The 18335-nt window shown below is 38.9% G+C and overlaps 2 protein-coding genes across 4 annotated transcripts in view; one reads left to right on the top strand and one right to left on the bottom strand.

Annotated features, from left to right (window-relative positions):
• Positions 1-12900, bottom strand: part of LOC121330282 (RNA-binding protein 25-like) — a 40179-nt gene extending 27279 nt beyond the window's left edge. The window contains exons 1-8 of one of the 3 annotated variants that reach the window (XM_041276672.1): positions 12767-12900; positions 11795-11908; positions 11313-11436; positions 4099-4148; positions 3406-3573; positions 2768-2840; positions 1904-2064; positions 962-1147 (exon numbers count right to left, since the gene is read on the bottom strand). In XM_041276672.1, coding sequence (XP_041132606.1) covers positions 962-1147; positions 1904-2064; positions 2768-2840; positions 3406-3573; positions 4099-4148; positions 11313-11436; positions 11795-11848 — 816 coding nt within the window. In that variant the 5' untranslated portion in view covers positions 11849-11908; positions 12767-12900. The remainder of the gene's footprint in view (positions 1-961; positions 1148-1903; positions 2065-2767; positions 2841-3405; positions 3574-4098; positions 4149-11312; positions 11437-11794; positions 11909-12766) is intronic. The other 2 variants (XM_041276673.1, XM_041276674.1) reach the window with 2 other exon arrangements.
• A 601-nt stretch (positions 12901-13501) lies between these two features.
• LOC121329734 (zinc finger FYVE domain-containing protein 1-like) lies at positions 13502-16438 on the top strand. Its single transcript, XM_041275464.1, has 2 exons — positions 13502-15179; positions 15757-16438. The coding sequence occupies exons 1-2, from the start codon at positions 14697-14699 to the stop codon at positions 16312-16314; spliced, it is 1041 nt and encodes a 346-aa protein (XP_041131398.1). The 5' UTR covers positions 13502-14696; the 3' UTR covers positions 16315-16438.
• Positions 16439-18335: the final 1897 nt, after the last annotated feature.

Raw genomic sequence — 18335 nt, 5'->3', positions numbered from 1 at the left:
TTGGACTTTGCAGCCATCAACGCTTTGGTTTTGGAGGGACTTCATTTTGCAGCTAGCCATGGAGCTACAGAAGAAACATTTTGATAAGACACGAATGCAATAAAAACAGAACTTTAGATGTCTGCGCCCATTGTTAAAAGGCAGTCTGTGGCAAATGCACTGGTACAGTTGAAAACGTGTTTTCTGCGTAGATTGTACAGAGAAAGAACTCTGAACAGACAGCCTTTGAACTCTGTTTCACTCAAAGAGCTTTCACGTTGCAGAAGTTGTTATTTTTGTTTTATGCTATTTTTATAAGTAGTTGTTTTATAATTGTATATGTGCATACAGCTTTTTCTACACTTGTTTACACAGAAGTTTATTGCATAGTCTATTTTATTACAGTTTATGTATATGTATATGTGCTCTTTTAAAAAAGAAAGCTTAATATATGTAAATACTAAGTTTCTGCTCTGAAAATGTTATGTATGATGTTCAAAAATAAAAATATTAAGTTGTATCCGATTGTTTTTAATTTTCACATCATAGCCATTTTAAAATGGAGCAGCACATTTTGCAGGTGTGGCGGTTGTATGCAGTCCAAAATCTCGACTGTTCGAGTGTTAAAGTAGACATCTTGGGCTCAATTTTTCACTGTGAGCAAATTGGCAATGTAATACATTTACTATGGAGGAAGAAATGTGCCTGTGATGCCTATCAGGGAAAATACAGGTACTCAGAAGTGAGGTAAATTATCTGAAGTTATTATCATGAATCTGAAATTACAATGAAATACAGAAGCAGCTAATTCTCCACCATCCAGCCATCTGGGAAACTATTTATAGCTCTGTAAAAAGTGGCAGGATGGTAGCTCATATTCAAAAGAGGTTTAGAAAGACCCAGTTAATAGGAATTAAAACATTACTTAAGAATAATGCCATTTTTAGCCAATAATCGATAAATCTGAGTAGGAACAACGTACATCTTCTTTCTTTTCCTTTTTCTTTTTCCTGTGGTGTGTGTCTGCCTCCTGGGAGGGAGCGTTGAGCTCACTGGAGTACTCTCGGATCAGTCCCTCGATGGCGCCCTTCACAATCTGGTCGCGCCGCTTTGTCTCGTCGTCCAGCTCCTCCTCCACCTCATCCACACTCGAGTCAGGCTTCGTGCTCTGTATGGAGGGGGAGACAGGGGCACACATAACTTCACACTCAGACCTGATTCATCTGCTTCTCAATCAAATTTAAAAGGTAAATAACCAAAGTGAATACTGCATAAACCTTTGTTTCCTTGCATTACTTAATGCCATTTGCACCGTGAAACTAAAACTCAAACCGATCTCATTCCAGTATCAAACTGTGGATGCAGCCAGGTCTGTCTGCAGTCTACAAACCAATTTGCAACTGATCATCTGTATGTCTCATGTTTTTGCATAAATGCTTTTATAAATTAATCCACCAACCTTCAACGTTTCCCTAATATTATATTACTGGTATATTCCCAGTTGTCATGTTCAGCCTATAATTTTTTTCTGTTGGGAGATTTCAAGTCATTCTTTTGTGTCCTCAGCATTGAACTCTCAATCTGTAACTTCCACCATCAGTATGAGTTGGAAAGATCAAGTTTTTTACTTACTGGGGCTGCAAGTCCTAATTGAAATCAATCTGCAGCTAATGGAAATGAACATGTGATTTAATATTTATTCCAGGTCAAGCCTGTTGTCCCAAGTGATAACCTCTGTAGGCCTGGTTATCAGTTGGGACAACATGTTACGCACCCCTGATCGCATCGAATTCACAGTGATTAGTAAATGGTACAAGGACCTTTCACCACTTAATTTATAGGAAGAGGGCATGCATTTGGGAAGAGGGGAATGCGTCGGCTGGCTATCTATCTATACTGAGCAGAGGTATATAGTACTACATACCCCATTTGCGCTCCTTTTCTTGGCTTTCCACTCATCCAGCTGTGCTTTGGTCTTGGCATCCACTTTCACCAGCAGCTTCTTGTCCCCAATCTGCAACTCGTGCAACAACCGTAGTGAGCGGAGTGTGGATTCAGGCTCCTTGTACTCGCAGAAACCAAACGCTGTGTAGAGATGAAATCAGACATGTAACAGGCACCAGCACAGACACAGATAAGTATTACAACTGGCTTTCCCAGGGTCCAGGGAATATTAAAGGGCTCATCCAAACCTTGAAACACTCCATCATAAGGTGTTCAGGAGCAGTTCAAGAAACATAGAACATTTGAAATACAGCCCTTTAAGACAACAATCTGGAGTGGCGCATTTAAATATAGATCAGGGATAACTCAATGACAAAGAAACACACAACCAGAACAAGCAGTGGAAAAACAAGGAAGGAAAGATTAAGCTCCATTATAGGTGCAGCTCAAATTTAATTCAATAGTGTGAAGACAGTAATATTTAGGAAGTGTAAAGGAATGATTTAAGGCTTTAAAATACCCCCTCCCTTCTTTGTTTTGCAATTTCATATTTGAAACACCATAGAGCAATAAAAATATGCTTGCGATACCTCTGTTCTACAGGTCACATGGTAAAAGTAGACCTACAGCACAGGAAGTGATTAGGTACCTAAAAGCAATAGCAACTTATAGTATTGCATTAAAAATATCTGCAAAAAAAAAAAAGGGGGGGGGGGGGGTTTGCAGTGATTATGTTGCCAGAGATAATGAGGAAATAAAATGGATTTCAAAACCTTGGTCAGCACTCCTTTACTCATTCCGAAAGACGAAGAAAGAAGGTGTAAATATTTTAGAAGTGTTGTACCTGTTCTGTTTTTACCTTGGAGTTTTCCAGAAGCTCCTTGAACTCTTTTCCAGCTTAGTACCAAGCCACATTTCTATGCAAGAAAATAGTTAAATAAATTTTACATCTCTGTGGACAAAAATGAATTATTGAAACACAAAAGATCTAGCCAATAGGTCATGAAACCAGGTTTATGGAAATATCACATGTTGGTGAGCAAGTTCACATGCATTTTAAATTCTGATCAGTATTCTGCATAAGAGTATCACATTGTCTATATGTGGTATGTGCCAGGAGTATGCAGAATACTAACAGTATACACCACGCTTGTGGAATTCCATTAGAAGACAACAAACATGGACAGTAAACTTAAATGGGATTTCTTTAGGACTGGCATATTTACTATTTAAATAGAAGATGCAGAAGACAGCAGTATGCAGAAATATAGTAATATCTACCCACTGAAAAGCCTATTTCTCTTTTTTCCTCCATTACCATTTATTTTTTCCCCTTTACTAAAACCCTTTTTCACGTGGAAATTACAATTCAATTGAGAGCAATTCTATTAATCTGAAACACTTAAACCTGTAAATCCACGTGCAACTCTCAATGTGCTTGCTTCACTGCAGACTTGTGGTGTCTATAGAGGATATACTCACTGCTAACAGTTGCCGAATAAGCATGTCGGAAGCTTTTTCTGAGATGTTTCCCACAAAGACTGTCGTGGTTGGACCACCGCTGTCATCGTTCTCCTTGTTTCTCATGCCAGGGAAGTCTTTGCGAGGTCCCATTGGCTTCCCTACCATGGGCATAGTGGGGACCAGGACCTACACACAAGAGAAGCAACTTCAGTTACATACAGAATTGGAAAGCTCCTGATTTTGTATCAAGACTTTTTTTTTTTTTTTTTTTTTTTTTATGAAGTTCACATACTACAAATGGCTGCACTATGTTTGTTTTGCACTTTATACGTCAATCTGTTAAGAAATGTAAACATTTCAGCAATCAAAAACAAGCAAGTCTTCATTTACTGGTGTGCATATCCATCAAGACTATGATATTTTGTCATTTTAAAGAGTGGAGTAATTGTGACATTGGATTTTATTGGTTGTTAAATATAAAATGTTTAAAAGTACTAAACCAACTTAAATGCAGAGCTACTTTATTTACTGTGCTATCACTTTACTAGATTTACTCCTTGACTGAAAAACAGCTTTCTATTTATTTTTAAGTTTTAATTAATTTTAATTTAATTCTATAAGAATTTGTAACAATTACAAAGAAACACAAACCATTTAACAGAGATATCAAGTTTTCCTAGCTGATCAATTTAGACATTCAGTAAAACTTACAGTAGGAGCAGATGTCATAATGCCCATATGAACTGGAATCATAGGTGTCCCTATGGGAAGAGAGAAAAAAATAAGTCAGTTTGTAATAAACTATGCCCCAAAAAATATGGTAATCCAAACAAGGGGTGTGGGAATTAATAGGGACAGTGAATAGCTGGAAAATGGTCTTCCATAGGGACGAGCTATCAAAATAACGAGCGTCACTTTAAAGCATGTTTCAATGGCATTCCAGAAAAGAAAAAAAAAAAAAAGTACCGCCTTCAACCAAGATGAACTTACCTGCACCATCTTTATCCCTGGATTGTAGGCATTGAACAGGCTTTGTCTGCAAGGTATCCATCTAGTATTTCCATAAACCATCCAGCTCAAATTGCTTTGATATCTGACCAACTTTAGGAGGCGGTTTGTGACAACACTAACAAATAGGCCAGCAATTAAAGCAGAACAGACTACTAGAGCAGAGGTGGCCAAAACAAGGCTCTCAGTCAGTTCAAGTGGGGCTCCAGATGAAATGCTGGGTAACGTACACTTTCCTGTTTGAAGTAACTGAAGAAAAAATTAACAAAAGCTAAAGATGAGTAAAAAGAAACAAGTTTATTATTTTTGTTCTCCTGTATTCATTTGTGTTAATTATTCTTTATTCTCTCTCCTGTTTCTTTGAGCCTGCATGTTCACTGCAAGGACATTTCGTCACTGGATGATTTTCAATCATCTTGAGTGAAAGCCGGTTGTGCAGTTGAAAGTACAGGAAGTTTCATAATTTTGAATTAAGTTATTGTTCATCCTATATGGATGAGGATGAAAACTGAGGCTTTAAGCCAGAATGAAAGGAAGTCTGCTTTCACAGAAATCAGCAGTAAACCTCTGTGACCCCCCTGCAACAATCACTTACACATTACAAGGCGAGCAACCTGAAACGTCATTATAAAACAAACTACACCAAAATTTCAATTTCAACATCCTCCTGGATCAGACTTGAGGAGAAACAGGCTGGCCTCTTTAAAAGCAAGCCTCAGCAGATGCTCCTTTCAGCATTCAGTAAAGAAGTGGATGTTACGACTAAAGCAAGTTTTGTTGTGGCATGGAATATCGCTTGTGCCAAATGTCCTTATTCAGAGGTGGCTATTTTCAATTCACATAAGAAACTTCAACTAGTAAGCCAGATGTACACTATGGACAGCATACGTGCCCCCAGAAATCTTTCACATGGTACCGACAACGACTCTGCGTCAACATGGTGTTAAGTGTTTGAGCCAATCGGTGCTGCATTTCTGTTCTTTCCTGAGTTTCCCTTTCTAAAAATGAATAAACACGGCACATGCCAGAAACAGAACAGCAACAGCCAAATAGTAAACAACAATAAAAGCTACAATTAAACTTATTTGAAATACAGACTTAAACTAGGGGAAAACTACCTCACAAATCTTTTACGCTGGTTCCATTACTAATCATTTCATTTTACTCTCAAAATCACTACAATTAATTATTACTCATCCCCAAAGCATGGCGTAAAAAAAAAAAAAAAAAAAAACCTTACATGTGACAAATCAGGCACTTCAAAAAAAATAAAACATCCATAATAAAAAGAATAAACTTGTGGCAAGATAAATGACGAGACCGAAGGTGAAGGATCCATGTCACCAGAATCCTGAGATACAATTACAAGCACACTTTGGTGTATTTTACTAGTTATAATTAGTTGTAGCCATTTACAATAGCTTGAAAAAGTAGCACATATGGCAATTTCCCTTCCCTTGTTTTTTGTAATTTTTTTTGCCACTTAACCTTTGCTCTGTTTTTGTGAAGTTCGTTTGGTTGTAGTAGTAAATTGAACTTTCATGTGTTAAATACCTGTCTTTGCTTCCCAGTGTACTGTAATGTTGTCGAGTCGCTGTACTGGTACTTGATGATTTTTTCTGTTTTCTTCATTTTATTCGTTACCCTTTCACTAAAAGCTTTAGTTTATGTATATCACTCAATGTCTTTTCTTGTGGCAGCATTTTCCTGATTTTCAATGAATATGTCTCTGTTTTCATTTAACTACTACTGTACAAAAATGTAGTATTAAAATAAAATCAGAGACAACAGCTATTCTTATTCACTTTGACCACAGCCAATACAACTTTTAAAATAAGCACAGAAACAGATCATATATATGAAGAGAAGCACAGAAACAGAACTTGTATTTTAACATTAAATTCTTGCTCAGTGAACATATTAAAACTTCAATATAAAGATATACTAAACAAAACAAGGAAATGCACTAATTTTAAAACAGTTTGGTTAATATTAGAGGCACCATTTTCTGACGACGGTTTCAGTTGGATTTGTAGCTGGACTGGGGTGTTTACGCTTCAACCTGTGTAGCTTTTAATTTCTCTTATTCTTACTGCGATTGGCTGTAGAGACAACAGGTCTAGCCAGAGACTGGATAATTTTTTGTTGGGTGGGTTTTTATTTGGCAGTTTCCTAGTAACTGAAAACATTGTACTCTGGGAGATGTAGTTGTTAGTGGAAGTTTTAGAGGAGGCAGACAAGCTGTGCAGCAAAATTGCTATTGCATTTTTACGCATTTATTAAAATTGACTGTATTTAGGATTTACTGCATGTGTGAGATTTACTTTAGGACTACTGCATGTGTGTCCACACTTATAAGATAAAGTTTTGCAAATCAAAGGTACACACAGAGCGTAAACGTGCATACGACTTCGGGCACAAATTATGGAGTGGCGTATCTGTGAGATCAGTGCTGATGTTGCAACGAAGATGGAAAACGACGTCTCTGAAGTCTCCTATTGTCGGTTTGCATTAAAACCTTGAGCACGATTCTTTTAGTGTTACTATGGTAGATAAACAACGTCAGCGTGTTGCTAGGATACGCACTTCAGGCTCCACATTCACATTGGATATACCTTGTGTAAAATCAGTTGAGTTGCTTCACTGGTGAATCTATGCATTTTATTTTTTTTTTTTTGCACGAAAAAGTGACAAGAACACAGTATATACCTTTTAAGCTATTGTAATCATTTCAAAAGAGTTCCAATATTAAATTTACCGATTACGTTCTTTTGTTTCACAGTATCTTATATTTGGATTATATGGCAATATTATATAAAAAGAAGCTGAATTTAGGCTGGTAGTTAGTCAGAATTTGTGAGATTAATTAAAATGTTTTGCTTTGAAAATAAAATGTTAACAGTAATGAACAACCATAGTTCAGACAGAAGTGACTTCTGTTAAAATAAAGTCTTTTTTATTATTATTACACAGAGCTCTACATTTAGATTTTTTACTACTGGCCCCTTGGGCCACTGAGGTAGTGTTTTTATTGGCCTGGATACAATTTTAACTGGCCCAATAAGAAGTACAAAAACATTTAGTTATGTGAAGGGTTCTGAGATGTTTTACATGAAAAACCCTATATAATAATACATTTCTTACACTACAGTACTGGCACCTGTTGAAAAAACAGACAAAGCTCGGAATTCATAATCTAGTGTGTGTGTGCATTTCATTTTATTTTTTAAAATATGACATTGTATTAGATCATAAAAATAACATCAAGGGGGCTCCCGAGTGGCGCATCCGGTAAAGGCTCTCTGCATAGATTGCAGGATGTGCCCTATAGCCTGGACATCGTCGGTTCGAGTCCAGGCTATTCCACTGCCAACCGTGGACAGGAGTTCTCGGGGGGTGGTGCACAACTAGCTGAGTGCCGAATTGGGGAGGGGTTTAGGTCAGCCAGGGTATCCTCGGCTCACCGCGCACCAGCAACCCCTGTAGCCTGGCCAGGCGCCTGCGGGCTTGGTAGGTGATGTAGCTCTGAGGTGGCTGCATGTGAGCCTGCAGTGCAAAAAGAAGCGGTCGGCTGACGGCACACACTTCAGAGGATAGCGTGTGTCCATCTTCACTGCTCCTGACAGGGTGGGTGTGAAGCTGAGCCTAAAAATAATAGGCTAGTCCAAATTGGAAGAAAAATAATGTATTTAGGTTGTGTGTTAGCGCCATTAAAAAATAAAAAAATGTTATGAATTATTTGTTTAAACATTCTGATTGTGTATACCATGTTTAAATTGTAGTAGCTGATCTATTTTTTAAATCTGTTTTTTGTACACTTAACATGTTTTGACTAGATGACAATATAAAAACAAAACAATTGGTTATCATCTGCAATAAATTTACCTGATGTTTAGTTCTTAAATTATTATTGTGTTATTTTATATATTGTTATTTTTGGCTTCAGTTGCTATGGTGTCAGTAAATTAAAGAAAACAAAATCGACAAAACTCACAAAATAATAAAAAAAAGAAAAGATTCAATCTTTTCTCAAATTACTTTGTTTAATGCCGACATTAGGAGAACCGTGCAGAATTGCGTGAACTGCATTCTCCTACTGTAGGCATTCAATAAATGTATTCATTAAATTAGCAAAGTGCTCCCCCAGTGCTTTCTTCCACAGCAATATGTAAGAATCTAAAACATGCTATATTAAAAACCCAAGCAATACATCAATAGCTGCCATCTTTCAATATGCCTTGCAGGATATTGTAAACATCCATTTCACACACTATATAAAACGAGCCGAGTGCACTTGCAAACTGCATTGTGAACACAAACGGAGTCGGTTCTTACCTTGGTAACAGCAACGCTAAAAGGCTAACAGATTTATACTAATCCTAATAAACACTATTCAAACAATAATCCTAATAAAAAAATGCTGATATGTACAAGTCCTGTAAAGCTTGTGAGTGGCATTTCTGATCTGAACACACTGTATCCCATATCAAAACGTTAGACAATTTGATCCCGTTGTCCAGATTCCACGTGGCGTAGATGGGTATCCATCGATGCATCCTTTTTCGCTGCAGTCATAGCAGCAGACAAACACCTGCCATCTTGCGAACTGTGAGACTGGATATGAGGGCAACTAAATGCTGAATTCCCAACAAAAAAAGCTGCTGTTTTATCTGCAATTCTGGGTAATTGTCTCACGGTCATCATGAAGCCAGATTAACTCTTCTTCCATTCCACTCTATTTGTCTAATTTTTTTTCATAATTTGTTTCTTTACAATTATTGATTTAAACACTTTACTTTTGGCTTATTGGTACCGTTGGTTGCTTAGTTGTTGTTAAAAAAAAAAAAAAAAAAAAAAAAAAAAAACTGTAAAAAACTGTCATGTCGCGGCAACACATATTAGCAACAGCACTTCAGTACGTATTCTCAGATGCTGACTGTACAACAAATACGACGTGCGGCGAGAAAGTTCGGACGAGTTCAATTACACCATTATCGGGGGTGGGTATGTTTTTAAAAATTAGTTTGTAAATGAGATTTTTTACAGGTCTTTTCAGACTGACCCATTTTCCTGCATTCATAAAAACGGAAGCCATGTGTACTACAATATATACATTATACAATTAAAAAATGTTACCGGCCCAGTTGAGCCTGTGGTGCTTCATAACTACCAGCCAAACTGTGATCTCTACCGGCCCCGGGCAGTTGTGCCACAGTTAATGTCGAACCGTTACACTGTTAAAGGGGCATCTGATGCGGATGCAAGCATATTTTCAGTTAACTCAAGTCCTTAGTATTTCTTTTTTTATAATTAGAAGTGTTCTAATTTGAATGTAGTTGTACCTTTTTGTTTAACTACTATGCACAATAGTGTTTTTAGTTATTGGATCTTATGTTACAAAAACAAATGCTTGTACTTTATTTTGAAAAATAAAACGTCAATGCATCGATTATCGCTGACAAATGCCTATATGATAATCAAAGAAGAAATATGGACGCCGACTGAACCACTACTAAACACATTAACACTAGAACTCTTAGTCTTTACAAAGGATATGATTTGAGCATCTCATTGTGGTGTCTCTTGGGAGTAAAGCAGTTCAATAAAATAATTAGAGATATGGGTGGAACAAGGTCCAGGTCTGGACAACCCTCAAGTGAGTATTACTGTTACAGTTAAGCCTGGGGTGATGCATAGATCCATTGTATCGTTTGATCACCACAGTAGGTCAACCACGTGCATCACTTTTGTTTTTGTGTTACTTATGACACATTGCTTCATCTGCTGCTTTAGTTTTGACAATGCACATTTGCACCCTGTTAAAAAAATGTTAGTGTAATTGTATTTGGCTTCATTTTATACCATTACACATAAATTAATGGTGGAAAAACAACTAAGATTGCTTTCCAAAAGAAGACAACTTGGCCAGAAGCATCTTAAGGCCTGGTCACATGAGCGAATTTTGTCGATGGCAACAAGGGGACAACAGCTGTTGCCAGCTCGTCGCCTCGTGTGACCACCCTGGTCAACACCCCAGCAATGCGTCTCCCACTTTTGGGCGATGTTCTGTTTTTCAGGCGACACGAGGGCAACATTTTCAATACCAGCCAATCATATTTGACAGTAGTGTCACATAATAAAATGGCGATGTCGCATGATTTGGAAATGGGCTTGTTTACAATTAATCTGGATGCTACCATGTTTCTTAACAACAAAATATAAGAAATGGACACTAGGATACAAGCTTATTTTTTGTAAACAAGAGTTACTTGGATTAACGTTTATTCATTCAATGGATTCTTTTTGTGCTTTTACCACCACTTGGCACCAGTCGGGATGAAAATATGGGAAGACACTTATGCCTAATCTGATGTCATTTAATTGATGTAATAGTTTTCAATAATGTACTTGCTGCTCAGTACTGTATATTATCAGTAGCTTTAAATATATTACTTCTGTTAGTTTTGGTGACTTTTGTGGAAAACGATGCATCAGTGGTAAAAAGAAGGCACTGTCCCAGTCATAGTTCCATGAATATAATACACAAATTGCTGAAATATACTTCCAGCCCAATTTTATTTTTGGTTTCATGAGTTACATTTTCATGAAACCTAAGAGCAGGAGAGGAAAATGTGAAAATGGTCTCATTTAACCTGGATGACCTTTTGTGCAGAGAGTTGCAGAATGTACCCTAGAACAAGGCGGTGGCAAAGATTCCTAACCTATCCAATTTTTTGAGCATGTGCAAAAAAAAAAAAAAAAAACAACAACAAAAAACCACACATTTGCCACTTGCTACTGAATCCATTCAACATTCAATGTTTTTGCTCTCTCAAAAGGGAAACACACCTAGTGCAGGAAATACAACCTGAAAAGTTCTAGCCAATGGGGTACAAGCCCTCTCAACGCTCACTCACCTGGAGGTACAGTCTGAGGAAAGCCTGCAAACTGGGGAGGGGGGATCCCCGGCGGAAGAGGGGGAATCCCAATTTGTGGGCGATTCATGTGAGGGGGAAATGACATTTTCTGTACAGCTCCAGCCTGTCAGGAGAACAGTAGAGAGTAATTAGAAGCCACTGGGTTTGGTACAGCTGGACAGCAAGTATGGGGTCTGGAATTGAACTTTACTGGGATCTGGAATTCAGATTTAGCTTTTACAATGTGTTTATTTTTAACACCTGCGACTAGTAATGAGAACAGTTGTCGTCACCGATAGAATACAAAATTACACTACACGTTTACGTTCTTTTGTAAAAAGTTTCCATCAATTGCAAAATAGTTTGTGTTTTTAAATGTACAGCATCTATATAGTCAATGGCTCAAAAACAATGCCATATCAGAAACAGAGTTCCCATTCAAGTCCACAGACCTTGTCTCTAGCATTATGTTTACATCTTACCTGTATCTGTCCAGACCTCAGCCTGAAAAGTAGGGAGGCTGTCTCGGGTTCCATTCTAAGTACCTCTACTTTCCGGTTTTCTCCTTAGATCGCTCCCCACTAGAGAACCCTTTGCTAACAATGAATTATTTATACTATCGTTAATATTGCTATTAATTGTACCGACTAGTTTTACAAACAGTGAAATACCTTGGAATAAACATATGGGAAGAGAACACATTCTGCAAATCACTTGTGATCAGTCACCATATCATATGCAAAAAGTACTGGCTGTAAAAACATCATGTACTGAATATATCAAACCCGGAAATGCTAAGATCGGCGCGCTCCGTTGCTTTCCTTTGCGGCTGTACTTTTATTTCAAGCCCACTGTTGCTGTTCATTATAGAAAATAAAACAAATGTCTTCATATCCAGGCCTGACTCGAGGCCTTGAGATGTCTTGGGCCACATTTGTACAAAAAAAAAAATGCCTGCTAACGAAACAGCCGCCTAACCACATGATATAAAACAAACGTGTTTAAATAAACGTTCAGTATTTGTTAAACGGTTGTTTAAATAAAATGTTGAGATCCTTCTGTGCTGCTAGGGCTACATTACACTCTGCTGCACCACACGCTACAGAACGTCGCCGCAACGAAAAGGCAGCAGACACCTTTGCCAAAATACTACCACTGAAATACAAGACAGAAAACTTAGAAAGTATGTGTTTACAAAAATCCATTGCCCAACGGTCCCAATGCCCCCAAAACGGACTGGTCAATTTTGTTGTATTTTGTTGTATTTTGTTTTTATGAACTTGCAATTCACAGTCCCTGCTTTACAAAAAGCCAGTCGCCGCAGAGAAAGATGGAGTCTCCATTTTTTGCCCTCGCCGACCAGTTTCGAAACGGGGACTTTAACTTATTCCGGGATTAGACACGAACTATCCCCACACAAACCAGTCGTAGAGAGGTATAAGGTGTTTACTTACCCTAACCAGTCGGTTTATTGATTATAATTTGCGTTTAAACCTACAAACGAAACACTTTTTTTCAGCCGCCCACTCTGTAAGACAATCGAAGCAACAGGACCACAGAATCGCGACGACATAGAGTATTGTGTGGTATTGCACTGCAATGTGGGATATCAGTATTCTGCCCAGTCCTCCAGCTCTGTATTTTTGTGCGTGGGATACCCTTTGCTTGATCGGAGTCAGCATCACTTTCCAACAACAGATTTGAATTATATTCACGATGTATTCGTTCGTAAACAGATTATATCGTAAACACACATATTCCCATTATTTACAAACAAATGGGGAATATATATATATATATATATATATATATATATATATATATATATATTATGTTAGCAGTTTTTTCTCCACTCCTAATGTTAAACTACTGGCTGCAGTCTTTTTGGGGTTTCTTAGTTAATATAACTCATATTTTTACCCATACCAGCATTACCAGGTTGCCATTTCCACTGTGGGAAACTGTTCCACTGTTTTTAGACCCATTACCCCACTCTAAAAAAAAACATGTCCTTATCAATGACAGTTTCAATACGTTTCAAACTGTTTAATTCTGGGCAACCAAACAATAATTACTCTTACTATGTTACTGTGATCACCAAGTTCAAATACTGTATCGCTCTGCTGTAGAAAGACTACGTTTCCCGGTATGCACCGGAAGAATGAGGCTCTCTGCTTTTTGGCCTACGACTGAAAATAACCCGATCAGCTGATGTGCAGTGACAACAACAGCAACCAGAGAAACCGAACAAGGAGGGTGTATACTTTTAATACAAAAACAATGGCTCTTGATCAGTGCTGGCATTTTTAAAATCAAAATTTTTGCTGTCTTGAAACGTGTTTGATATTTGTATTTCTCAGGAAAACGCGCTCCTTATTTTAAAACGTACAGCAGTTACGGTATCCCCGAGTCACTCGGTCGCTTCTTTTTCCTGTGTTGTTTTTACAAGGGGTTGTGCCGGGAGACTTGTTTTGCCGTTGTGTAAAAATAAGTCTTCGGTTTTCCTTTTTTTTGTGTTCAGTTTCTTTGATACGCACCTGTTTTAATTGATGTGCGTTTCTTTCTCAAACTACACGAACGTCATAAGTAAAAGAAAGGAGTTGTGAATTATAAGAAAACACTTCACTTTCCTTTCGTTAAGAAAATAGAATAAAAAAAACACATTAAAAAGAAATCTAAATGTCAAAAAAAGGCTGTTTTATTTAACAATTTCAGGGGGAATATTTGTGTGTCAGACAATGTTCTAGTTAGATTATAAAATAAATCGAACACAACATAGCAGTGCTTGCCTTTGTAAAATGGTGCTTTCTCAAAATAAAACCTAGGAATGATGCAGTCTGACTGGGTATGTTGATTTATGTTATTGTTTAGGACTTCTTGACAAAAGTGTTGCTGCACGCTTTTATCTTAGTTTTGATAAGTCAACTTATGTGTGGTTGAAAGTAAAAAAAAACAAAAAAAACAACAGGACTGGTTTAGTGTTCCTTGCTTGTGGATATATTGAACGGATACAAGCAATGCAATAAGTATTTGGAGGACTTGTTGTAAACTAGTGACTAATAATAATAACAGGAATAATATTAGTAAAAAACATCACCGTTGTACCACAAGTGATTGTCTTATAGAGCCTTACGTTTTTAATGTTCTTTGTACACTATTTTTAATTTTTTTGTTGTTGTTAAAAGGGATTATTTATGTTTAGTAATATTAATAATAGATTAAAACAAAATAAAATACATACTTGACTTGTGAGAACCAAACAAGGGTGACATAGGATTCAGACCCTCTGTAGCAGAACAAGTTTGTCTTTTATTAGTAGTACTGGTACTTTTAATTTATATATCGATTATTTATATAGTGTAAGGATTGAATTTCAGTGTAGCAATGAGTGCCCAAGCTCCGTCCTCAGAGAAAGGAGTGAACACTGGCCTGGTGTGCCAGGAGAGCTATGCCTGTGGTGGCTCAGAAGAAGCCATGTTCGAGTGTGATGAGTGTGGGAGCCTGCAGTGCCAGCGATGTGAACTGGAGCTGCACCGTCAGGACCGGCTCAAGAATCACGAGCGGGTCCGCATCGGGCCAGGACACGTCCCCTACTGCGACACCTGCAAGGGGGCCAGTGGCAGTCCGGGGTTTGGGCACCGACAGAGAGCAACCTTCAGGTGCCAGGGATGCAAGACCAATCTGTGCGCCGACTGCCAGAAGCGCACCCACAGCGGGGTGAACAAGAGGAAGCACCCCATCAGCGCCTACCCCCCCAGCAAGGCCACGGAGGAGGCAGCAGCCGTAAATGAGGGAGAGGCCCAGAAGAGACGGCTCCTCGAGAGGGTCCGCTGCTTCCTCCTGGTGGATGAGAACGAGGAGATCCAGGTATGGAGGTGGGATAGGTGAAGGTTATACCAGAGACCTTGAGGTCCAAGACTGTCCTTATTGAATCTCTACCACAGTCGCTATGCACTTCTTCACTTCCCTCTCCAGCCTGTGATTGGTGCATTAAATATTGTTCAGTGATGTGTTTATCTCAGAATGTCAGGTTGACAGATGCGCTGTGGGCAGCAAAGGCTACTATTGGAGCAGTAATATTACTTGTACCCATTTTTCCAAGTAGCTCCTAAAACATTTAACTGAATCAGTTAAGGAACATCATCTCATGCCAAATTAAACAGTGCAATAAGTCAAAACTAATTTAAGCCTGAAATGGAGAAAGATTTATACACCTACCCAGGACACAGACAAAGTTTTTCTTAGCTTCTCACCCAGAGAGGTAATTGGCATAAACTCAAATACCTGCTCTTGTAAAAATGAATGTCTTTTTTACATGTGTAGTGGGGTACTTACCTATAGCAGATATCCATATATTTACTGTGCCTCTGTACTTGTCATGTTTTTCTGTACTTTATTCCATCGGCATCTGGAATCACTTTACTCTGTTCTTTCTTTCATGTAGGTCAGAGACGAGGAAGAATTTGCCAAGAAGCTGGACTGCAACCAGGACGAGCATCTCAAAGTGGTGTCAATTTTCGGGAATACGGGTGAGGGCAAGTCCCACACGCTGAACCACACCTTCTTCATGGGCAGAGAGGTGTTCCAGACCTCTCCCGCCCAGGAGTCCTGCACTGTGGGGGTGTGGGCAGCTCTGGACCCCCTGCACAGAGTGGTGGTGATGGACACGGAGGGGCTGCTGGGCACCAGCTCAAACCTGGGCCAGCGCACCCGGCTGCTGCTCAAGGTCCTGGCGGTGTCGGACTTGGTGATCTACCGCACGCACGCTGACCGGCTGCACGATGACCTCTTCAAGTTTCTGGGCGATGCCTCGGACGCCTACCTGAAGTACTTCACCAAGGAGCTGAAGGCCACCACTGCCCGCTTTGGCCTGGATGTACCTCTGTCCTCTCTGGGGCCGGCGGTCATCATCTTCCATGAGACAGTGCACACCACACTGCTGGGCTCAGGTAAGCTTTTAAAAACAGTTTTAAAAGCTGAATGCATATTTTTTTTTTTTTAGCTCAACATCTTGTCTCATTCCTGACTGGTGGCTTTACAAGCTACTTCATATGCCCACCTTGTGCAATCAGCTGGAGGCTGTGTTAACAGTGTGTTTTCAACTGGATTGTGCAACTTGTACTGCCACCATTATCTCTTATCATCCATAACATAACAAGTAAACAATCAGTACGCTAGATTTAGAAATCCTAAAAAAAACTTTGAGTTCAATGAAAAAAGTGTTTTTCAGTGTCTTTGCAAAGTGGTTTTAGTTGTAGAGTCAGCTGAACAGTAAACCGGGTATTTTCATTGGCACATTATCACATTTTCACTGGTCCATACATTGTTAAACAGTGTTCTGCAATACAGTGAATCTAAAGGCAAGCGCTGCTTTTAAGGGTCTCTGTTTGTTTTTTTGTTGTAACTCTCGAGCAACGAAGTTGGTCGGAAAGATTGTATTCTGTAGGTAAATACAATTATCACTGCATTGCAAGTGCAAGGCAAAAAGGTGGTGGAAGTTTTATAGACAGAGTCAATTAAGCCGGGGCTGTTTCAGTGCGGGGTGCAGATTTGGCCAATTTTTAAAAGTATTTAGAAACGTTGTTACTACAGCTATTATTTGACACAGTGAATCAGAAGGGACTGGATAACTCTTTCACATTTGCTATAACAGTCAAGCAAGGCGGGAGTTAAATGTGATTGACATCCTTTCTTGCCGTCGCCCCGACCATGCTAGTTAGACAGGGTCAGGTGTGTAAAATAAACTGAAAGTTATTGCAGTAAGTAACAAAGCCTGTTTAGTTAACAAGTTTTCATGATGTTTTGATGAAGTGAGCGCAAAAAAAAAAAAAAGATGTTATCGTGCCTGATGAAAGGTATCCAATCTTCCAAAGACTCTGTAACTGAGTTTGAAAAATAAAATGTTCTGGTGGATTGACAGTTTTAAATAGCTGTATTAAATACCTCACCCCTTAGCGTAGAATCAGGGCGCTGAGGGTATTATGTTATTTCGGTGTTCAACTTAAAGTTAAATGTATTATCAGCAATTCCAATTCCTCAGTTCAACTACTAGACCCAGAGTTGGAGCTGCGCTGGATTCGGGTGCCATAATAGCTCTTCCGCTTGGCTCAGGAGGTCCTTGCGTAGTGGGAGCTGCCACGGTTGACCCGACAACATGTCGGAGAGGAGAGCAAACGAGGGGTGCCTCAGCCATTTGGGTACAACCAGCAAAATCTGTGCTCTCTCCACCCTGATCCTCTCTAGTGTCAGGGGTAATTGCCCATAACGGATTGTGGCAGAGTGCCCACACCCTTGTTTATTTTATTGTTATAATTTTTCTTCAATTGCAACGGCAAAATATTGCATATTATTATTATTATTATTATTATTATTATTGTTATTATTATTATTTATTATTATTTATTATTATTTATTGTTTGGCCGGACGAGCGAGACGCCGTCTGCCAAGTTATTTTTTTTTATTTTTGGAAACCTTGTGGGGATGTGTGACTGATCGGCTACTGATTGTTTAGCTAGCTGGCAGTCACGCATCCTTAGTTAAACCTGTGCAGAATATGACCGAGAGATAATTCAATAATTAATAGCTAGTTTAATCCCTTGGTCACAAATTATAAAAGGCTGCAGCTGTCTGCGGTCAGGGGTGGAGAGGAGTTCAGTGATGAACGAGAGTGGAGACAGGAGTTAACAATATTTAAAGGTGCTGATTCTAAAACCAGCACAATACTTATTATTTAGAATTATTTGTTTGTTTGGCCAACGCGGCCTTTGTTTTGTGTGTCTTTTATTTATTCAAATCTTTTGTTTGATTATTTAATAAATGTACTGACCCCTATAGCGTCTCAGTTTTCATCCTCCAGTCATTGTGGAGTGTGTTTCTTGTCTGAAAGTGGGGACCCTTCGGCAGCCGTCCTGCTCCTCGGAGGGAACGCATACAAGAGCCCCTGTGGCCAGGGGTGAGCTAGCACGTCTACTCCCAGAGGACCCCCTTCTCCCTCCATAGAGAACCATAGGGGACAATGAGTA

Source organism: Polyodon spathula, chromosome 17, assembly GCF_017654505.1.
Source record: "Polyodon spathula isolate WHYD16114869_AA chromosome 17, ASM1765450v1, whole genome shotgun sequence".
NCBI lineage: Eukaryota > Metazoa > Chordata > Actinopteri > Acipenseriformes > Polyodontidae > Polyodon > Polyodon spathula.
Note: the sequence above shows the minus strand (reverse complement) of the source record. Positions and strands in the feature narration are given on the sequence as shown.